Here is a 25,483-nt window from a genome sequence, read left to right on the forward strand (position 1 = left end):
AGTATTTTAGAACAAAAATTAGATAGATACGGTGAAATCCCAGAAACTCAGAGGCTGAGGTAGAAAGATCACAAATTCCAGGTAAGTCTGAGCAACCTGGCAATATCCTGTCTCAAAATAAAAACTTACAAAAGGCCTGGGAATGTAGCTCAGTAGTAGAGCACATCTGGGTTCAATCCCAAGCATTACAAAATCGTGATCCACAGTATGTAGCATTCTTAAAGAATAGGTCTTTCTCGGTCCACAAATAAAGTGGATATTAGTACTTCTGTCTCCTTTTAGATAACAAGTTTGCAAAGGAATTTTGTTCCATTGTAGCTAGCACTTGACTATTGACTTCCATGAACAGATTTCATTAACATGATCTAGATCATCATCACCACACTGGACATTCCATTCTTTTTTTTTATTTCTTTCTTATTTTATTAGTCCTTTTTATAGTTATACATGACCACAGAATTCATTCTGATATAATTATAAAAGAATGGAATACAATCTTTTCTACTTTGGACATTCCATTCTTAACCCACTCTGAACTCTCATTTTTAGGTTAAGTATCATTAATTTTGTAGATTTCCTTAGTCACTTTTATTAATCCTGTCAAATGGCTGAGAGATTGTTTTATAAGTAAAAAAATCTTTCATCATTTCACATTAATAAGTATAAAGGTACTAACTGGCTATTTGCAAAACATCTTCCTCACAGAGTTTTCATGGTCACTTGTTAACAGGTAAGAAAGCCATTGCTAACTACTTATTAGCAAAGGTTTTCTGTGTATTTTCATAAAAGTGATTATCTACATTTCTATAAAATGCAGCTGAAGACTTTAGAACCTAAAAATAGTATTTATACTATAAGAAACTGCTGTCAAAATAAAATGATGAAACCAAACAAATTTTTGAGCTTTACTAAGTGCTATGGTTCACATATGAGGCAATACCCCAAAGCTCCTGTATTAATTCAGGTGAAATAATTAGATTCTGAGAGCTGTCACCTAATCAGTCCATCCTAGCTTGAATGGACTGGGTGGAGCTATAGGCAGGTAGGTCACTAGTATTGTACCCTGGAAGGATTCATCTTCCCTGTGGCCCCTTCCATGCCCCATCCCCTCTGCTTTCTGACACACCATGAACTAAACACTTTTCCTCTGCTGCATCCCTCTGCCATGATAAGCTGCCTCACCTTGGACCCAGATTCAGCCAACCAGGGACTAAACCTATGGAACCATGAGCCAAAATTAACTTTCCCTCCTCTAAGTAGTTCGTGTCAGGTATTTTGATCACAGCAATGTAAGCTGATTGACAAACTGAGCTTGTTTGACTCTATAAAAACCACTTTTAAGGAAAAGTTCATAGGGAAGGCTCTATTTAGTAAACATAAGCTAATGATTTCATAATTGATCTGACTTCATAAATATCTATTACTCTATCTTCTCTTTTTGCCCATATAGCTAAAATAAACAATAAGTACAATCCAAAAAATATCTCTTAGCTTTCCTATTTCTGATATCATTAATTCAATGTCACATAGCTTTACTTCAGTATACAAAAGAATCAAGCTGATATGATCAAGTTCTCCATTAAGGTTTCTTGTAAATGAATTTATTTACATATTTTTACAAAATTGGTATATCATTCCATTAGTGCCTAAACTCAAATAATTCTTTGAAATAAGAACAAACCAAGCTTTTGTTGTTATTGTTGTTTACTTGTTTTTATGGTGATACGAGGAACTGAATCCAGGGACACTCAAGAACTGAGCTATATCCCTAAACTTTTTATTTTCAGACAGGATTCTCACTAAGTTGCCCAGTGTGGCCTCAAACTTGGGATCTTCCTGCCTCTGCCTCTTGAGTTGCTGGGATTATAGGCATGCACCACCACAGCCAACAAACCAACCAACCTTCAAACATGATACTGAACTATTCCAACTGATGTACAAAAAAGCCAGGAACTCATACAAACCACTGCAGGTATCCAAAATTAAAAGTACAAAAAAAAAAAAAAAAGAGCACAAACTAGGTATTAGGAGATTTATAACCATTAAACTACCAGCGATCAGATCAGATTGTTTAGTGTGAGGGGAATGTGAGGGGGATGTTCAGCCGGGCGATGACCTAGTTAGGGCCTTAAAGAGGCAGAGCAGCTGCCCCACTCTGGGGAGGAGGAGGCAAGAGGCCTCCCGGGGGAGGACCCCACGGAACTGTAGGTGGAGGAAGGCCATTCCCTGCAGGCCAGCAGCATCCCCAGAGGGTACCTGAGCTCCACAGAGTAGGGTCCAGCCCAGGGGACTGACAGATAGTGAGAGAGGGAGCTGGGGCATGTATCTCTAATCAGGGTAAGAAAACTGCCAATAGAATCAAAGAATTATAGGTAAAGACTAATGATCCAATCTTTTCATGGGTAAAATTTAACATGCAAATTTGGAGGACAAGTATCGTTAAGGAAACAATCAAGAACATGAAGAGAAAGCCTACAAAATGGGAGAACGAGATAGAGCAGAAACTGGGGAAACCTGCAAGGTAGGAGTTGGCAGGGGATATACTGGGGATTGAACTCAGGGGCACTTTATCACTGAACCACATTCCCAGCCCTTTTTTTAAATATTTTATTTAGAGGCAGCATCTCCCTGAATTTCTAAGTGCTTTGCTAATCTGCTGAGGCTGGATTTGAACACACGATCCTCCTGCCTCAGCCTCCCAAATCACTGGGATTATAGGTGTGCACCACCACTCCCAGCTCTGGTTCTTATATCTTTGATTTTAAAACAAGCTCTCACTAAATGGTGGAGGCTGTCCTCTCAAAAGAAGAAGTATGAAAGGTCAACAAATATATGAAAAAAAAAATGTCCAACATCTCTATCAATTAGTGAAATGCAAACTAAAACTACAATGAGATTTCACCTCACTCCAACCAGAATAGAAATTATCAAGAATACAAGTAACAATAAATGTTGATGAGAATGTGTTGAAACAGGTACGCTCATATATTGCTGGTGGTACTGCAAAATGGTGCAACCATTCTGGAAAGCAGTATGAAAATTCCTCAGAAAATTAGGAATGGAACCACCATTTAACCCAGTTATCCTACTCCTCAGTATACACCTAAAGGATTTAAAATCAGCACACTACAGTGACACAATATGGGCATCACAATAGCTAAGCAATAAAGCCAACCTAGATGCCCATCAACAGATAAATGGATAAAGAAAATGTGGTGTATATATACAACAGCCATAATGAAGAATAACTTTATGACATTAGACATGCTAAGTGAAATAAGCCAATCCCCAAAAAACAAAAGGTCAAATATTCTCTCTGATATGCAAATGCTAACACACAATAAGGGAGGGGAAGAAGAGAAGTTCAGTGGAGTAGACAAAGTAGAATGAAGGGAAGTGAGGGAGAATAGGAAAAGGAAAGACAGTGAAATGAATCTGACATAAATTTCCTATGTACACATATGAATATACTCAATCTCACCATCTTGTACAACCATAAGAAATTAATTTTAAAAAATAGCTGAGTAAATGGCAGAAAGATCAATAGAGGAAAGGAAGCAGAGGGTGGGGAGAAGGATGGGGAAGGAGAGGTACTGGGGTTTCAATTAGAACAAGAGATAGTCCATGCTTGTATGACTATGTCAAAATGGATTCTACTGTCATGTATAACTAAAAAGAATCAATAAAAAAAGAAAAAAAAAACAAAGGGCATACACTATGAAAATAGTAAACATGACAGGGGTTGTGGCTCAGTGGTAGAGTGCTTGCCTAGCAAGCATGAGGCACTAGGATTGATCCCTGGCACCACATAAAAATAAACAAATAAAATAAAGGTATTGTGTCCATCTACAACTTAAAAAATATTTTAAAAAACAGTAAACAGTTTGATGTGTTAGCAATTAAAATGCTGAAGATATATTTGCGACTACATACTTTGGCTGTGACAGCTCTTACACATGAAGCTAGTGAACCTAGACTTCTTTTAACAAACAACAAAGAGTCATAAAAAGCTACTGAAGTAGAAAAGTGATACTATATATTAAAAACACATAGTAACTATTTCAGAAACAATCATCAGAGAAGTTATCTTCATTGTAATGAAAGACTTACCCTTTATTACAAGGGCACCAAAAAGCTCAGTTCTCTTTGATATTTAAAATATAGAAAGCACACCTAGAAACTAAACAATTTTCTCAGCTCAAATAAATACAGTACCTATAAATGATATGCTAAATGGTAGTGAACCGGTATAAACTCAGAAAATCACTTATATTTGTTACTTGCAAATAAAACTAAAAACATTCTTCATTATAAATGATAAAAAGTATAAAAAGTAAGCTCTGGTAATTATGCTTACTGAGAAAAGGTATTAGATGGTTTCATGTATATCAAACTATTCAATTATTCAAATTATTCAATTATCTCACCAATAAGATTTCTCCATAGAAAGAAGCATAATAACACTAAAATTTACAAAAGACATAAAATGCAGGGAGTGTCTTGGAAATAGCTCATTTTAAATTACTCTGGGGAAACATTCAAAAAATTGTAGTTATTTTACCAGGAGCAATCATAGAGAAATTTTGTTAACTCCAACCTATTAAACTGTTATTAAGTTACTCATAAAGGCCTTAAGAAATTTTTTAAAAACAAGACTGACTTTAAACTTTTGAAGTCATAAAAATATTACTAAGATTTCTAGATATTGTTTCTATACTTTCTTAAAAACATAAACTAAACTTACTGTTGGTTTTTTTCATTTAGAGTATTCATGCCCTGAAGATCAGAAAGAGGTGTTCTGGGATTTTTCCGGGTTATATCTAGCAAAAAAAAAAAAAGAAAAAGAAAAGAAAAGAAAGAAAGAAAAAAAAAAGGCAGAAAATTTCAAATCAATGTACAGAAAAACTAAACATGAGATTTTCCAGACAGATTAAAAATTCATATTCTTCAATAAATACTTAGTAAATACGTCAGAAACACCTAGATAATAATACGAACCATGTCCCATAACTACCACTAACAAATCTGACCTATTTAGCAATGAACCCATTAGAAAATGTGATAATAAATTATTTTATTTCTTCTTTCATTTAAATATTAACGTTAGGAAATACAGAGTGACTGAGCTAAAAGGACTAGAAGTATACAAATTCATGTCTTATTTTGATATTCAAAAAGTTTCTAATATGACTCTTTTGTATTAGGTTTCAACAACAAATATATTGTTCATATGGACCATGGATTTTGACAATCAATTGATGAAACAGATAAAGACACTGAGATGACTGTTTCCTAAGGATTATCAATATTTTAAAAATATAATTTTCTTAAAAGCTCACAAAGTATCAATTTTATACCACAAATATACGTAAGTATATATATGTAAGATACATTGGGAAGGTAGAAGCATCTTTATTCACGAGGACATAATCTTGAACGTAGAAAACCTAAGAAATCTACAAAAATCTATTAGTACTAATAAGTTCAGAAATATTTAGGAAATAAATCAATATAAAAAGTCATATTTTCATAACAGCAATAAAATGATCTGAAACAAAATTAAGAAAACAATTCCACAAATAATAGCATCAAAATAATATAAATTTAACAAGATAGTACAAATGTACACATTGGAAAACTCAAAATATAGTTAAAAGAAATTAAAAGACTTACATAAACAGAATGCTATCCATGTTCCCGAATTAGAGAACATGATATTTTTAAGATGGAAATGCTCCCCCAAACTGATATACAGACCAATCTAATCTCTATTAAAATTCCAACTTCCTATTTTTATAAAAATGAACAAGCAGATCCTAGCATTAATACAGAAATGTAAGGGACCCTGAAGAGCCAAAAAATCTTGCAAATAACAACAAAGTTGTAGGATCCACACATCCTGATTTCAAAATTTACTACAAAGATATACTAATTGACACAGTATAGTACCGGCATATAAGACAGATATATACTTCAACAGAATAGAACCAAGAGTGCAGAAATAAACCTTTACATTTGTGATTGATTAACATGACCATCGGAGAAAAAAAATAATCTTTCAACAAATTATGCTGTGAAAACTATGTATCTACAGGCAAAAAGAATAAAGTTGGTTAACAGACCTAAATGAAAGTACTCATACTTTTTAAAGAAAATAGGAATAAATCTTCCAGGTATTGAATTAATGTATGGCACCCCCCACCAAAAAAAAGAAAAAATATATTAACAGGATGTCATCAAAATTAAGAGTTCTGTGATTCAAATTACACTACTACACTAAGAAGGTGAAAACAGCCAGGCATGGTGGTGCATGCCTGTAATTCCAGTGGCTTGGGAGGATGAGGCAGCCTCAGCAAAACTGAGGTTCTGAGAAAATCAGTTCAAAGCCAGCCTCAGCAAAATTGAGGTTCTGAGCAACTCAGTGAGACCCCGTCTCTAAATAAAATTTAAAAATCGGGCTGGGAAGGTGGCTCAGTGGCCAAGTGGCCCTGAATTCAATCCCCAGCACCCAAAAAAAGGTGAAAACATAACTCATGGAATAGTATAAATTATTTGTGTATGATATAGTATGATTTATATTCAGGATATTAAAAAAAACTCTCAAGTCAATAAAGACAAGAACCCAATTTAAAATTGAATAAATATTCTCCAAAAAACATACAAATGACTAATAAATACAGGAAAAAGGTTCAACATCATTAATCATCAGAGAAATGCCAATCAAAACTGCAATAAAATACCACTTCACACACATCAGGATAGTTAGAATCAAAAAAGAGAAATAAGGAATTTCAATGACATGGAGAAACCAGAACATTCATACACTGCTGAGTGTGAAATGACATACTTAACGCTGGAAAGCAGTTTAACAGTTCATCAAAAATTAAACACTGAACTACCACATGACCCAGCCATTGTACTCCTAAGTGTAGATATCCAAGGTAATTGAAGATACATGGCCATTCAAAATTTGGTATTAAGAATATAAGGTGCTCTGTGATCAACAAACCAGTACTTTGAACAGCTACTATTTTTATTTGAACAAAAAAATGCATTCAAATTCTAAGTAACTACAATTCTACCTGTGCTTCTGAACTAGAAAACATGATATTTTGGGGTTGGGAATATAGCTCAGTTGGTAGACTGCTTGCCTTGCATGAATAAACCCCTGGGTTCAATCCCCAGCATCACAAAAAAAAATCATATATATATTTTAAGATGGCAATGCCCCCCAAATTGATCTACTGATAAATCTAATCTATTATTAAAATTCTTGCTATTTCTGCAGAAATGAACAAGTTGATCCTAACATTACTTTGAATAGCATCTTACATGAATGCATTTTTTGTTCTATTTGTTCAGTTCCTACTTCATAAACATTAATTATCCCTATCAAAGATTATAATTTTCTATCCTTTATATTCATTCTTTTCTTATTATTGAAGCATATCATCTCGTGTCGTTCCTCAACATCAGTAATTCAATTTTCAGTTGCTTCCTCTATTTCCTGAACTCAGACAAGTGCTGTTTTATGACTCAAAAATCTATTTTCAATATCATTCTGGCATTTCTTTGTCTGCTGTCCTGGGAAATTAACCCACAGCACTCTACTATCAAACTACATCCCCAGACCTTTATATTTCAATTTTTAAATTTTGAGATCAACTCATGAAGTTGCCCAGGCTGGCCTGGAACTTTTGATCCTCCTACCTCAACCTCCCAAGCTACTTGCTGGAATTACACACTCAAGACATTTTATACTTTTCAATTTGTGCTACCACTTTCTTTATTGGATTCATATCCTTAAATTCTTCTTTACTATAAAGTGTGCTCACAAGGAATTTTCTCCTCCTTCAAAAACATCCGAATGTTTCTTTCTTGAATATTCTTTAACTTCCTTATATCCCTCTATGTAACAATTTTTATATCTATTATTAAATATTTTAAACACATAAGAAATGTAAGGAATAATATACTAAACACTTCAGACTACTAACTCAGATTTTAAAAAAAAGACCAGAGTATTCTACTTTCTAACTTCATTCCAAAAGCATCAAGTCCCAAGATCTCCGATTGCTGGAATTAGCCACACACACACAAAAAAAAATTTAAAATAGCTAACATAATTATATTCAAGGATTAAAAAGAGAAAATGGTCTTCAAAAGAACGAAATGCGTATTCTGAAACTGAAAAATAATTTTTATGGAAACAAAAACTTCATTCTACGCATCTAAGAATAGATCAGAATTGGCACAATGAAATTGAAATAAAACAAATCATCCAATGTAAAGAACACAAAGAATAAAATAAAAGAAAAATAACAGAGTCTGAACAATCATTGAGATACCAAATATTCTAACATGTTATTGAAGAAACAACAGGGAGAAACTGCAACTGAAAAAAAAATTTTAAACAAATTAGTCAGATTTTTCTGAATTTAATGAAAAACAATAAAGCATAGAACCAAGAGGCACAGCAAATCGCAAACTAGACAAATATAAGCCAACTAGGGATATCTAATCTAAACTGCTGAAAACTGAGGCAATGACTATGGGAGAATATCTGACTTAATCATCACAAATAAAGACCACAAAAATAATGAAACAATATCTTTAAAGTGCCAATCAATACTTGGACAGTTCCTTAATGATGTCACAAATGTGTACTTTGTGAAACAATATCTCCATTCACAAATATTAACTTAGAAATGAAAATACATTTCATATTCACAAAAATGTATTTTTATGAATATGAAAAATATGTATTTTTCATATTCACAAAAATATATATAGCAGGGTCCCTCACAACAGCTTTAACAGTGTACAACTCTTCAATTCACCAAGTAATAAATGATAAACACAATGTTACATATGCAAATGTACATAATACATATAGAATGAAACACAAGTACATATATTGTTACATGAAAAAACATGGATAAATATGTAAATCATTATGCTGGATAAACAAAATCATAACAAGAAAAAATCCATACTATATAATCCCATTTATATAAAATTTTTAGAAAAGGCAAAATTAATTTATAGTAATAAATCTTAACAGTGGCCATCTAAATGAGGTAGGAAAATGCACATACCAGAAAACAGGAACAAATATTCTTATGTAATTTTTCTCCAATATGTTTAATCTCTTTGTATTCATATTTTAGATCTGTAACAATTCTACAGCTAAATTTTGTTCAAGTTCTTAGTTTTAAACTCTGTTAAAGTCAGTCCATTTTAATTTACTAGTATTATTGATACACCTAACATATTTTGTGCCATCTTATTTTATGTTTTGTATTTACCCTAATTATTGCATGATTTTACCCAAATTTCTAACTGAATTATTTTCTTTATTCTGCTTTTTATTTTGAAAGTTGCATATACTCTAAGGTCATTCTTAAATTTTTAACATACTCATGAGTACTTTTTTATTTCTTTTGCTTTATGCTTTTATTTTAATAACACTTATTTCCAAACACTTTATGTAACTTATTATATTGAAAATATTTTTTTATTAGTTGCTCATGACAATACAATGATCTTGACATATAATACATTTGAATCACATGGGATATAATTTCTCATTTTTCCAAGTGTACAGGTTGCAGAATCACATTGGTTATAAGGCCACGTATATACATACAGCAATACTAGTGTCTATTCTGCTGCCCTTCCTATCCCCCCTTCTCATGAATTCTTAATTAAATTAATTATATCTTCTTTTCCTGAAGAGTATAGAAACATTCAAATGGTTAATTCTCATCATCCCCTTCTTGTTAGGGATGTTATTATTACCCCAAACTTACTTTCACCATGTTATCTTCATATTAATCAAGCAAATTAAGCATAACTACTATTAAGTTTCATAAAGTATTACTCATTTAGATGTACACACATATTTACCAATTTCTTGATTTAGTCTCAAAACTTCTATAGTGGATTCAATTTCTCTTTCTCAAGTAAATAATTTTACAAGTTACTTCAGTGAAGATTTGTTCCGATTATTATATAGCCTCATTTATTGCTATAGTTCATATCTGTCTGTTATCTCTTTGTCCATACTTTCGTTTTCATGTTACATATCATATCTCTATTTTTTTATTGTTTCTAATTAGTAATACATGACAGAAGAATGCATTTTGACACATCATACATAAATGGAGTATAACTTCTCATTTATCTGGTTGTACATGACATAGAGTTACACAGGTCATGTAATCATATTTAAGTATCATATCTTTAAACATCATCACTGAAAGTACTTTATATCATGTAAATAAAATTTAACCTACTGAAAAAATTCATCTCGGGAGTTTAACTAGTGAATTTGTCATTTCTGTTAATTTTGAGTAACAAGGAATAGGGGTATATAGCTCAGTAGTTAAAGTGCTTACCCAGCATTTGCAAGGCCCTGGGTTCAATTCCCTGTACTTCATTAAAAAAAAAAAATAGCATTTGAATAACAGTATTTGTTTCTAGCATTTTACTTCATATCTTCCATTTATTTCACTCATTTTCTCCATCTTGATTTTCTTTTGAGAGATTTCTTATGTTAAAGAATATAAATTCTTATTTTTGCTATTATCATTGTTGTCTTTAAAGCATACATTTGGTTTATTATAATTTCCTAAACTCGATAAATATCCATCATTTACTAATTTAACATACTATAGAAATGATCCCTGAAAGTATAGTCTTCATCATTTACTAATTTAACATACTATAGAAATGATGCCTGAAAGTATAGTCTTCATCATTTACTAATTTAAGAGAAATATAATTTCCTGCCTTCCCTGGAGTTTTCACCAAAATATACATCAGCATTTCCTGAACTTGTTTCTATCTACCAATTTGAAACAAATTCTGATCATCTACCTTTTATATAAATTGCATATTTTTACTTTCATAAAAAAATTCTCTAATTTATATCAGGGTTCATGGCATACAATTAAATGCTTTTCTATTGAGGTAAAGCCTTTAATACAGTAAAATATATTCATTTTATGTATACAATTGTATAAGTTTTGACAAACGCATTCACCACATAACCACCAACAACAGAAGATGCAGAACATCTCCATCAACCCCTAAGAGATTCCTAATGCCCTTTCTTGGACAATCCCTCACATGCCCTATCCCTAACCCCATCAATTCAATAGCTGATCTGTCATCCACACAGATCAGTTTGTACTATCTAGAATTTAATATAAACTGAATAAAAAACCAAAAAGTATGTCATCTTCTGTGTAAGCAGAACATCATTTTAAAGATGCATCTATGAAAGTTTTTATAAACATGTTTTAATTTTTCTCAGGTAAATAACTGAGCTTTATTGTGATTATAATTTGAAAATCCCTGAAGACTAATTTGGACATCTTTCACAAGCCTATATACCACATATATATCTTCTTTTATGTTCAAATCTTATGACCATTTTAAATTTATTTTTTATTATTGCAAGAGGTTTTTTGCAAGTCTATTATCAGATATCAGAATTACAAACTATTACAAATATCATTTCTCAGGCTGTGGTGTGACATCCACCCCCCCTCTTACCATTACTTGGAAAGCAGAAGTTTTCAATTCAGTGAGCTCTAATTTAGTAACATTTACCTTCTACAGTTCATGTTTGTATGCCCAATCTAAGAAATCCTTGCCTGTCCCAAGACTACAAAGATTTCCTCTCAGGTTTTCTTCTACAAATTTAAAAGTTTTGGTCTTATAAAGAACTTTCTGAGCCATTTAATTTTTACATGTGTTAGACAGTAAAAGTCAAAGTTCTCTTATAACATGGATATAGTTTTTCATTACCATTTGTTTAAAAGACTATCCTTTATCCCACTGAATTATCTCAGCACCTTTGTGGAAATTTGACCATATGTGTTGATCCATTTCTGTACTCTATTTTATTCACTGATCACCTGATCCTTACACCAAGAGAACAATATAATAATCATTTTAGTCTTGAAATTATATAGTGTTAAGTTCTACAGACTACTTCTTTGGAATTATTCTGGTCATTCCAAGTGGTCTACAATTCAGCTTATGAATTTCTACCAAACACTTGCTGTGATATTCACTGGGATTATATTTAATTTATAGATTATATGAGAAAAAACTGGTATCTCATAATACAAAACTACAACTGTCTTTGTTGTATTTTTAAATGCTCTCAGGGATATTTAAGACTTACACATATTTGTTAAATTTATCCCTAATTACCTCATGTTTGTGTATGTTGTATTAGTTATTCACTGCATATTAATTACTGCAAACCCCAACAATTTAAAACAACAGCTATCATCTCAGAGTTTCTAAAGAAGTAACAATTCAGGAGGAGTTGCTTAGTTGAGTGGTTCTCACTCAAGATCTAATTATGAACTTGTATTCAAGCTGTCAAGCAAGGCTGTAGTCATCTAAAGACTGAAATGAGGCTGAAGAAGCTGCTTCTAAAGTCATTTGCATAGTTAATAACAAGCTTCATATTCTTACTACCTGTTGGTTGAGGCTTCACTGGGACTCTCAATAGGACAGGTCACAAATGCCAACTTCTCTGAGACACCAATGTGAAAGCAAGTAAAGAAGTACCCAAGATGGGTAAGTCTTATGATTTAACCTTGTGACATTTTATCACTTTTGCCTTGTGCTTTCTGTGACACAAAACAACTCTTGTAAAATGGGAAAGGAACTATATCTAGAAGTATATCTAGTTGTTATATCTAGAAGTTGGCTGAGATACATGGCTAATGGAATTTATAAGTCCCATTTTCCTAGTGTGCACAGCTATAATATTACAATTTAATTTGCCTTACTATTTACCTGGCATCTTTTTTAATTCTAAGACCATTTTTAGACTTCTTGATTTTCTATATTAATGCTTATATTGTCCACTCCCTCTCTTTTAACTTCTATACCTTTTATTTCTTTTTGTTGCCTTATTGCTCTGCTGATGACCTTCAATAGAATGTTCTGAGTAGCAAAAGCAGATGTCCCTGGCTATACTCTTAAAATTAGGGGAAAAGTTTTCTACAAGATTTTCATACATATCTTTTATAAAATGAACAAGATGCTTTCTACTCCTGAAATGTTAAAAGGGTTTTTAAAAATGGAATTATGACAAACTCTTTTTCTCTAGCTAATAAAATGATCATATGCTTGTTCTTTTTTAGGTGGTCAACACTATAAATTGATTTGATTGTTGCTATGGTTTAAATTTTGAGTGTCTCCCAAAGGCCCAAGTGTCAAGACATTTGATCCCTGGCTTGGTATTACTGAGAGGTGTTGAAAACTTTAAGAACTTGGGCCTAATGGGGGATATTTGGATCATTGGGTATGTGTCCTCAAAAGGGATTCTGAGATCTCAGTCTCTTACTCTTCCCTAGATCACTTTCATCCATCAGGCGAGCAGTTCTGCTCTGTTATATATCCCCACCATCTAACTTGCCCAAAGCAATAGGGACAACCAATCATGGACAGGAACCTCTAAATCTGTGAGCCAAATAAATCTCTTATTGCTAAAAGTTGACTAACTCAGTTTATCATAAATGCTAACACTATTGTCAATACTATCTTTTATTCCTGGAATAAATTTAATTTGATCCTCACATATGATCCTTTAATATACTGCTGAATTTGGTGCTTTCTTATATAATTCAAGATTTTTATATCCATCATCATAAAGTCATGTTTTGGTAGCAAAGAATACTGACCTCAAAATATGATTTGGATTGTGTTCCCTGATCCTCTATAACCTGAAGGGGTTGAGAGCTGGCAAATTATTTCTTTCACTCTTGATTTATCAGGGCCTGAATTTGTGTTTATATATGGCAAAGATTTTAATTATGAATTCCATATCATTAACAGATAAAAGATTCTTTGGGTTTCCTGTTTCCTTGGATCAATTTTGGTATTGTTTACAACCAAGGAATTTATCCATTTCACAAAAGTTGTTTAATTTATTGACGTAAGTGTACATAATCTCCCCCTCAAACTTTTGACATTGATAGGATATGTAATTGTCTTTACTCTTTCATTCCAGATAATAGCTTTCTGTCTTCTGATATTGCACTGTCCAATGAAACAGACACTATACGTGACTGTGTAAGTTTAAATTCATTAAATAAAATTAAAACTTCAGTTTCAAATGTACCAGCCACATTTCAAACCCAGTGACTCCCATGTGCTAGGTAAGTACTCCACCACCGAGCTACAACCCAACCCTATATTTTAGGTTCTTAAGAGCCACATGTGGCTAGTGGCAACAGTCTAGTTTAGTGAAGTTAGAGAACTTTTCTAACATCACAGAAAGTTCTATTGGACAGTGCTGGGGTAGGTTTATCAATTTCATTGCTCATTTAAAAAAAAATAACACCTTTAGGTTTCATTGACTTTTTTCCTATTGTTAACCTGTTTTCTACGTCACTGATTTTTAGCTCTCAACTTTATTTACTTTATTATATTTCTTTGGCGCCTGACATGTTCTTTTTTCTCTAGGTTCTTAAAGTGGATAATATTCATCTTTTTAACTATAATTTTTTTTCTAAGCACTGCTTTGGATACACTCATACATTTTAACATGTTTTGTTTCCAAAATTACTCAGATCAAAATACTTTCAAGTTGTCCTAATGAATTTTGCTTTAAATCAGGAATTACACATTTTGTTTCTTTTCCAAATATATGAGGGTAAGAGGTTACCAGATACCTTTTTGTTAGTGGTTTTCATCAATTTTCATCAGACAATAAACTTTTAATTTTCAATCATTTGTGTTACCATACTAATGTCTGAGGCCAAGACATCCAGCTAGGCTCTGTCAACAGGTGAAAGTAATGAGATGAAGAAAGCTCATAACCTTTGTCTGGAAACTGCTGATGTTTCATCTTGTTGATCAACATATTCTCAATTTTCACAAGGTTGGACTGAAGGCCAGAAATATGGGTGCAAATATAAATGAGATTCAACTGTTCTATTTATTCTACTCTATTTCTTCTTCCTCTTATTGGATTACTTCTCCTTTCCAGGGTTCCTGAAACTGAAACCACAGCTCAAGTTCCTAGGAGCCTCAATTACTCCCCTGTCTTCTAATTTCCTGTCTGTCAAATCTCAAAGACTCCCCCCTGCAGAGAGCAGGGAGGAGCACCAAAACTGAAAAGAATAAGAGCCACAATACCTTTTATGTTTTAATCTTGAAGGCCACATATTGTCACTTCTGCCACATTCCATTTGTTAGAAGCAAGTCACTAAGTATGGCACATGCCTCTTAAAGGGAGGAGAATCAAAGAATTGGTGGACACATTTTAAACCACCAAAACAGTGCCATAATTTATACTTTAAACCGCCAAATCTTTTAAAAGAAATTAAGAGAAGGAAAGAAACTTTGTCATTTAATTTAGTATACATCTTCTAGCTTACTCATTCCCTCCAATAATATACAAATCAGCAAACTAGATATACAGCCTAAATCAAATCCCCCACCTACCTTGTATGGCCTATGAATTAAAAATGGTTTTTAGACTTTTAAATGATTAAGAATAAAATAATAATATTTTTATAATGTGAAAATTATACAAAATTTAAATTATCAGTGTCCATAATAAAGTTTTATTGGAACATAGCCACACTCATTTATTTATATGTAATCTATGGCTCCATTCACTCAAAGCTGAGTAGTTCGACAGAAACCTTATGGTCCACAAAGTCTAAAATATTTATTATCTGGTCTTTTGCTGAAAAAGTTTACCAACCTCTACTACTATAAATACGTGACCCACTATCATCAGTCTTTCAAGAATTATCTCCTGATTGTGGTAAGAGTTCCTAGGTCTTCCCTGCATACTCTGCAGCAGTTAGTCAGGGATGTGGGAAGAGTTATAATCTACTGTCCTCCTAAATTTCCAGATGATAGTCTTCATCTCAAACCAATATAGTTGTGGTTCCCTGTTTCAAGAGCTATGAGAGTTAGGGAACCCTTTGTGCAAAAAGCTACAGATTGACAATTTTTATCTATTGTTTTATGTACTTTAAGAAAGTCTTTGCTTTCTGCCTCCTTTTGATGTTTTTCCAATACTTTCAAATAGTTGGTTAAATTTTTTTTCCAGGTTTTATCACTGTTCCCTGTGGGAGGGTTCACTTGCTTTACCAATTCACAATTTCTTAAAGCTGGTAGTCCCCTACTCTTTTTTAAAGAGCAATCATCCAAACTTGAATTTATGATTTTATATACTAAAATTGCAATTATTGCCTAATACTAAAGTGGATAAATTTGCATGTAAACACATACAAATGCATAATTTCTTTAGGTAGCCTACTGGAAGCTGATGCCTTCCTAGCCTAGTATATTAGAATATACTCTAGTAAATGAGAATATGGAAAGGCCTCAGTTGTCAAGCTGAGTCATGAAAAACCATAGCAAATAAATTATTTGAAACTACTTAAAAAAGAATTAATCTAAGCTCCACCACAAAGATCTGTAGTCTGTTTTAAACAATGTCCCATGTATTAAAAGATTTAGAATAGCAAGATAGAAAACTGGAATGAGAACATTTGTATACCTTTTAGAAACAAGAGCAATAATTATGAATAATTTTTAAACACATCTTTTTTAAATGAAATACTTACCTTTGTTCTTTCTAAAATGGGAAAATATTTTTCATATTGCTTTCTAATAATACATTACACATTTTCTTATACCAATTCAGTGTATGTAAGAGAAACTGAAAAAAAAGGTACTCATAACATGTGCTTTTAGGAATTCTACTTATATTTTCCTTTGCTGACACCAGATGATACTAAAATTTCAAGGGAATTTCAATCAGAAAACTGAAATTAGCAAACTAACCCTGTAGCAAATTATTAAAAGTTCAGAAACAATTATGTAAGTAAATTCAGTCCACTATACACAAATTACTGAGGTAAGTTTTGAATATTCTGAAGGATCCATTTGTTCTCACAATAGCAACAGACTAATAACTATAATCTCACAACAAGCAAAATAACAAATTATCATTCACAATGAGTATACCAAATAAAAAGCAAAAGAGGAAATGGGGACAAAGCGCATCTTTTACACCAGTTTTATAAAAAGCAAACAAAAAGAACATATCCCATGGTTCTGTTAATCTTCTTTATGCTGAAACGTCAGTGTGGTAGCTTTGCTCTAAATCAGATAAAAGAAGGTCTGATTGGAGGTCCTCAATGGACCTAAACAAATTTACCAACATTGCTAATCTTGGAAATCAAGCATAAGCAAGCATAAAAATGAGCCAGATTCAGAAAGGAGTTTAAGGAACTTGGAAATGTTGGCCATCAAGATTATGGTGATAATTTGATGACTGCCTGCATGTGTTAAGACTTACCAAATTGTGTTCTTTCATGCAGGTTATTTTACTTCAGTGATATCCCAATAAGGATTATTTTTTTTTAAATAAGGAAGGTTTAAAAAAAAAAAAAAAAGCATTGTTTATTTTTACCCATCACTCAACTACTTGAAAGAAAAAAATGAAAACCAATTCAGTAACTGTGACCAAGTATAATTAACTCAATAATCACTGGCAAATAGGACAATCACCAAGTTAAGAAAACAGGTATCACAAACAAAGATGTTGTGTCCGCCAAAAACTAAGAAAATAAATATTAAAATTCTTAAAAAAAAGAAAAGAAAACAGGTATCTTGGCACTTTGAATCACCAAGTGAACAGGTATCTCAGCACTTCCAGCAAAACAGTGAAGTCTCGGGAACTATCCTGAGACTGCTCAAAAGATTATGGAAGTCATGTTGCCTGTGCAATCTGTTCCACCTGGTGTAGAATGCTCTTGGTTTCCATTTCCAAATGGCTATGTGACAACACAGAGTTTATCAGGATTTGCAGCCTTACTGTACTTCTCTTCCTTGCACCTCTGCAGAATCTCTAAGCTCCTCTGGTGGACTGGGTGTTGAAGAAAGCTAAAACTATCCATACTTTTCAAAACCGCACATGGCGCTGTATCATCATGTCCTTAGGAAGCAAAAGGGGGAAAAAAAAGAGAAAAGAAAAAGACAATTAAGTAAGCCCAAACCAATAGAGAATCAAGGACAATGCTGCCAACTATTTTAAAAGTGTAAAAAAAAGTATTGAATATAGAGGCTAAATGTAAAGAATTTTTCCAGTTAATTTATGGAAATTACAAACAAATAATCAAGAAAAATAAAGGTTTTATTTTGCTTTATCATTTATCATCTATGTAACTTTTTTCTATTATTATTAGGGTTCTTTTCAGGTATTCAAACTGTCCTTTTTTTTTTTTACTACTCAAAGTACTGTGAGTTAATACCACACTAAAAATTTCTAAACTAAAATTCTAAAGACATATCAAAAACATACAACAGACACTAGTATGGCAACATGTAAATCAATGGATGTGTAACTGATATGATTCTGCAATCTGTATACGGGGTAAAAATGGGAGTTCATAACCCACTTGAATCAAAGTGTGAAATATGATATGTCAAGAACTATGTAATGTTTTGAACAACCAACAATAAAAAATTAAAAAAAAGAAAACATTAGGATCCCACTGTTAAAAAAAAAAAAAAAAAACATATACACTGGATAATTTATAAATTGCAGAAATTAGTTGCTCACAGTTCTGGATGCTGAAAAGTCCAGATCAAGTCTCCAATAGATTGTGTGTCTGGTGAGGGAGTTCTTTAAACTGCATCAACATGTCATTAATAGTAGCATAAAACATACGAAAGCAGAAAGCTCTGTGCTATAAGCAACAGAGTCATATGCAGAATACTCTGGTCTAAAATGATGGTGCATGAATCTATTTATCTCTAGCATTAGGATTAATAGAAAAATCTATTAAAACAACTAGAATTTAAAAATTTGGGGAAATACAAATTTTAAAGTGGTGCAAATTTTGATATCTAAAACTTAAAATTGGAGGGGGTGATGTAAGTGTAGAGTTGTATGTAATCAGTTGTTATTAGCCTGTAATTGCCTGTGAAAAGGTGTTTTTTGTAAACCTCAAGGTAACCACAAAGCCAAGTAAGCCAGACATACAAACATCAATAGAAAGAATTCAAGGTACATCCCTACAGAAAACTACCAACCTACAAAGGAATTATTGCTGTATGAATATACATGACTGCATGCATGACCAATGTGATTCTGCAACCTGTACACTGAGAAAAATGAGAAATTATACCCCATCTGATTCAAATGTATGATATGATAAGATCATTGTACTGTCATGTATACTAATTTAAAAAAAAAAGAAAAAAATGTCATTGGGATTTTGAGTGGAATTGCATTAAATCTTTATAGTGTTTAAAAAAAACAATTTGTATATTAGTAAACCATTTTTTAAATAGACTCACTTTTATTGGGTCTGAAATATCATTACCATATAGTTGGCAACACTGATGAAACCCACAAAGAGAAATATACCCAGAACAATTTCCTAAACATTGAAACAATTCTTTCACAAATCCTATAATTAGCCACACTTGTAGAAATTCCAACAAGTGTACAGTGATTTAAAGTGTGAAGAAAAGCACCACAGAGCAGGGAAAACCAGTAGGATTTTTGAATTTATAAATCTGAATATAAAGCTGGAGAAATTATAGATTACCACCAATTCTTAGGAAAGTGAGGCAGAAATCAGCAACCCAAAGGAAAGGGAAAAGAGCACATTCAAATAAAGACCAAAACCTCAAATCAGTGCTATTTAAACAGTAAGTCACACTAACAATAAAAGGGGGGACTAGTGCTGTAAATATTAGCAATAAATGGATTTAAAAGAGAAGGGTTTCCAGGCTTTGGGAGAACTGTTCACCATTTATTCAAAGATCATTTCTAGTGTTAGGGCATAATGTCCAAATTTAAATAGCCTTGCCTTTAAAAAACAAAAGTGCATAATTTAAAAAACGGGTAAATTACATAACACAAATAAGTAAAAGTTCCATTAGTGCTCTTTATTGTATAATTAGGAATTAGATACAAAGTAATAATCTACAAATAGTTCTCAAGACAGAATCATTTTAAAGATTAACCCACTTTTGTCTCATCATCCCAGATTTCGAACACCTATAAAAATTTAAATACAGCATGTTTATATCTTATAAGAATATAGTTATAATGTAATATAAAATAATAAACTCAGGTTTATGATTTCTAATCTATTTTCAATATACCTATGTCAATTTCATTGAAATATTCACAAAATTAAAAGCTTGAATTTAATGGATTAAACAGAGGAAAAGTAATTCAAAGAGGTTTGCAGAGTATTTTTTAATCTCACTGTAATTCCCTAAATTGGATATCTAAATCCAAAGAAAAGGAATTTACATTTAGCAAAGGAAATAAATTTACTACAAATAATAAATCAGGATAACAGTACACACAGAAACAGATTTTTTTCAAAACAAAATGTGTTCAAATGTTTCATATCTACAACAAAAAATAATAAAACATTATATATCATTTGCCCAATGTGAGAATCAACAGCAGTAAATTTTCAATGTTTCAAAAGGAGACAGTTACAACCAAGTTTACCATCATTGCATAACCAAAAGAAACCTCAGTAAAAATACTGTACTCCCTTTGCTACCAGTAATTCCCACTTAATGAGTTGCTTGGAGAACGTATGCTTTAAAAGACTAGCCTGCACTTTGTTTGAAACTCAGTTAAGGGAGACGAGTTGAGGAAAAAACACCTGGTAAACTCCACTCATACTCTGTCCAAATTGTAATTTTAAGACGTTATCACCAAACTTGCCCTTCCATAACTAATTTGGTAATCTGCTAGTCAGAAATAATTCAAGAAGATTATGACATTAAAGTGCGTTATTAAGAGCTCACTAAATTATAGTATAGAGTTTCCAAAAATCATTCAATAGCCATGGAACTCCCATTTCCCATCTGATCGAACACAGTGTGGCAGTGTCATTTGGATATGAGTACATGTTTATCTATGACTATTTTGTGTCTGAATACATGCCTAAATTAGGTTTTGAATGACCTCCATTTATTTTAAACATTATATTTCCAGACCACAATACTATTTCTATATTTTAATATATTCTTCTTGTTTGTTGTGTGTATCAAGTCCTTGTTAAGGAGGTATGATTGTTCTAGGATGGTTTATAAGTATATTTTCAGGGGGGTTTTTGTTTAGGGGGAAGGAGGAGTTCCAGGAACCGAACTCAAGGGTGCTTAACCACTGAGCCACATCCCCAAGTCCTTTTTATTTTTTCTTTTAAGACAGGGTCTCACTACATTGTTTAGGGCCTTGCTAAATTCTTAAGGTTGAATTTGTAATACTCCTGCCTCAGCCTTTCCAGTTGCATGGATTACAGGCATGTACCACAGCACCCAACTTGTAAAGGTTGTTTTCTAAGGAGTCTCATCAACTCTAGAGGCTTAGTTAGAATTTGCTTATACTAATTCTTAACTGGGATAATTTCTTAGTTTGAGATTATGTATCAAATATATAGTGCAAATTCAGATCCCCATACTTACATATGGTGCAGATGTAAGCCACTGATTTAGTAAAGTTTTTTTTTAACCTTATCTAATAAACTGTAACAGCTAAGATTCCTTTTGTTTCTCTATGCAAGGCCACCAGACAGACTTTTTAAATTACTTGTTCAGTAACAGAAAAGTTCAAGTTCTTTGAGGTTTCTGAACCATGAAACAGAGTCTCAATTTCAGCTCCACAGTATCAGTCAGACTAGAGGCCATGTCTCTGACTCTAATTTGCCTAACTAAATGATATAATGATGTATTTCCTCATGTCTAACTTTTTTCTCATTATATTTTTGACTCATTCAACAGCCTGTTCCCTTGTATTCCTTAATAATAATGTTCATGGTAGGAATATATCGTAATTTGACTATCCATTCTTCCACTGATGGACATTTGTGAGTCGCCATGAATAAAGACACAACTGAACATTCTTTTGTGTGTGGGTTTGTATGTAACAATTTTATTGAAACATAATTCATATATCATACAATCTATATGTAGTTTAAAGTGTACAATTCATTGTTTACTATAATTCAAAGCTATATAATCATCAACCCTCAATCAAGTTTATAATACTTTGATCATTGCAAAAGGATACCCCATTATCTCTTATCATACCCTCAATCTCTTAGTGCCACACCAGCACTAGGAAAATACTAAATCTCTCTACAGATTTGCCTATTCTGGATAATTCTCACAAATAAAATCATACAATATATGGTCTTTTTGTGTTTGACTTCTTTCACAAAGCATACCGCTTTCAGCATGTACGAGTACTTTATTCCTTTTTATGGACAAGTACCATTCCATTGAATGGATATACCACATTTTATTTTAACAATTCATTAGTTGATAGACATGTACTGTTTCCACCTGTTGGCTATTATGAATAATGCTGAAAAAAACATGTGACTCCACCTTTTTGTTTGGACATCCATCTTCCATTTGGGAGGTGTGTACTTTGGAGAAGAAATCATTGAGTCAAACACAATTTTAAATTTAACTTTCTGAGGAATTGCCAGGCTATTTTACAAAACAGCTGTGCCATTTTACATTTCTACCAGTAACACATAAGGTTTCCAATTTCTCCACATTCTCACCAAAAATTGTTATTACCTTTTTTATTTTGCCATCCCAGTGATGTGAAGTGGTATCTCAATACAGATTCTATTTGCATTTCCCTGATGACATATGATGTTGATCATCTCTTAGTTTATTTATTAGACATCTGCTTATCTTTTGAGTAATGTATTCTCAGATCTTTCTCTCATTTTTAATTAGGTTATTAGTTTCTTATATTTGAGCAGTACTAATTAAATATATATTGTAGATACCAGTTCTTAGTCAGAAATGGGCTGTAATTTCACTCTTAAAAAAAAAACAAGTTCTTTATCAGAAGTGGGATGTAATTTCACCTTTTTGATGTATTCTTTGAGACATAAAAAATTTATTTGATTAAGTCCAATGCATCCATTTTTTTTTTCCCTTTGGTTGCTTGTCCTTCCTTTTGGTGTCACATATGGGAGAATGCCTTGCCTAATTCAAATTGAGAAGTTCGAATCCTCCAAGTATTTTATGCCTGCATTGCCAGATCCCTTTCCATATGAATTTGAGGATCAGTTATCAATTTCTGCATAAAGGAAGTTCAAGTTTTGATACGGACTATGGTAAATCTACAGCTCAAGTTCGGGTCTATGTCTTCCAATGCATAAACACACTATCTTTCCACTTACTTATGTATTAAGTTTTTTCAATGTTTTGCAATTTTCAGTGTCCAACTCTTAACAACTCTTATCCACATATATTTATGAATGTTGATCATATAATGAAACACTAACCAATATCATTTTCAGGTTGTTCACTGCTGTTATATAAAAATACAACTGATTTTGCATATTGATTTTGTACTCAGAAATCTTATCTCCTCACTTATTAGTTTTAATACTTATGTGTATTCCAAGAATAGTCTACACATTATCATGTTATCTGTGAACAAGACAGTCTCCTTCCTTAAACTCTGGATGTCTTTTATTTCTTATTCTTTGCCTAATTGCCCAACTAAGATTTTTCAGAACAAAATTAAATAAAAGAGACAGATATCCTTGTTTTTTTTCTCATCATTCCACCATTTAGTATAATAAAAGCTTTGGGTTTTTCATAGATTTCCTGATCAGGTTGAGGATGTTCCCTTCCATTCTTAACTTGTTCAGTGTTTGGGGTTTTGGTTGTTCCCCCCACCCCCACCCCGCCAGTGTTTTGCTTTAATCATGATTATGTGTTGGCTTTTGTCAAATACTTTTTTCTGTGTTTAGAGTACAACCATGTGGTTTTTGTCTTTAAATCTACTAACATGGCTTATTATATTATTATTTAATTTTCATTAAATTGAACCAACCTTTCATTCTTCAAACAATTATACTAGGTTATAGTATATAATTTTATCTATTGCTAGATTCAGCTTGCTAGTATTATGTTAAGGATTCTCTTATTCATATTCATAAGGAATGTTTTTTATAGTATTCTTTCCTTGTGATGTATTATTTGGTATTCAGGTGATACTGGCTTTAGAATAAGATGGCAAGTATTTCCTCATATTCTACTTTTTGAAACAATTTATGAAGAACTAGTGTTAATTCTTCAAATATCTGGCAGAATTCATCAGTGAATTCACTTGTCCTGGCTTTTTCTGGTAGGAAATTTGTTTGTTTTGGTTTATACATTTGCTAATTCAATCTCCTTTGTTCCAAACTCATTCAAATTTTGTTTCTTGTGAAGCAGTACTGGTTGGTTTTGTCTTTCTAGGAATTTTTCCATTTCAACTAGTTTCTAATTTGTTGCCATTAATCATTCATGTAACTAACCCTTTGTTACTTCTGAAAAATGAGCAGAAATGTTAGCTTCATTACTGAAATTATAATGTGAATCTTCAGTCTGAGGTTGTAGCTCAGTGGTAGAGCACTTGCCTCACATGCATTAAGCCCAGGGTCTGATCCCCAGCACCACATAAAAATAAACAAATAAATAAAGATATTGTGTTCATCTACAACTAAAATACACACACACACACACACACACACACACACATTTTTTTTTAATAATGTGAATCTTCTATTTATTTCATGGTCAATCAAGCTCAAGGTTTTCCATTCTGCTTATCTCTTCAGAGAATTTATTTGTTTTTTATGATTTTGTAATTTCTACTTCATTTATTGCATATCTGTTTTGTCCTTCCTTCTGCTTAATGGATTTAGTTTCCTCTCCCTTTATCCCCAAGAATCTTAAGTAGAGTATTGGGACACCACTGAAATTGCTCCTTATTGTTCTAGGGTCCTCTGTTCAATAAGTAAAACCTGTCAGGCCACAAACTGACCAGCAAGAATTAGGAAGGACCATGTTTGTTTTTAATCTCCCGTCATAACAAAGTATTTTCCAATTTCATTGTGATTTCTTCTTTGATTCACTACATATTAAGATATTTTTCATCCTTTGTTTCTTTCAATATTGCTTTCCTTTATATTAAACTGATGTTTTTTAGTAAGTGTACTTAAATTTTTCTTATAATATTATTTTTAGTTTTTACTCAGTAGTTTCCAAGGCAGTTATCTGGATTAAAATAAAAAAACTTAATTTCAGTAATATATAAAGCCTTTTTCTCCATTCTCTCCCTCCTCCTTTACAGTTTTCTAGTACAAGTTATATTTTTAGAACAGTATGTCCATCAACAGAATGAAAATTACTGCTTTATGCAACTGTCTTTTAAATAAGACTGAAGGGAAGAAAAGTTACAAGTAAAAAAAAATGTATTTATTCTTTTTGTAGTTGCCTGAAATGCTGCTTTTTATTTTTTCATTTGGACCACAAGAACTCACTTGGTATTTCCTATGGGGCAGGTTTGCTAGTAACAAAGTCATTTAGGATTTATTTTGGGGGGGATGTCTATCATTTTGAAGGACAGTTTTGCTGAAGAATA

The 25,483-nt window shown here is 32.3% G+C and overlaps 1 protein-coding gene and 1 pseudogene across 6 annotated transcripts in view; both read right to left on the reverse strand.

The window, feature by feature from the left end:
• The window catches only part of Myo9a (myosin IXA), a 259,456-nt gene that overhangs the window by 114,642 nt on the left and 119,331 nt on the right, over positions 1–25,483 (reverse strand). For all 6 annotated transcript variants that reach the window (XM_071608439.1, XM_071608438.1, XM_071608436.1 and 3 more), the window contains exons 15-16: positions 17,879–17,998; positions 4,745–4,820 (exon numbers count right to left, since the gene is read on the reverse strand). In XM_071608439.1, coding sequence (XP_071464540.1) covers positions 4,745–4,820; positions 17,879–17,998 — 196 coding nt within the window. The remainder of the gene's footprint in view (positions 1–4,744; positions 4,821–17,878; positions 17,999–25,483) is intronic.
• Positions 10,629–10,704, reverse strand: LOC114085115 (small nucleolar RNA U3; annotated as a pseudogene).

This window comes from Marmota flaviventris, chromosome 2 (assembly GCF_047511675.1).
Source record: "Marmota flaviventris isolate mMarFla1 chromosome 2, mMarFla1.hap1, whole genome shotgun sequence".
Lineage (NCBI taxonomy): Eukaryota > Metazoa > Chordata > Mammalia > Rodentia > Sciuridae > Marmota > Marmota flaviventris.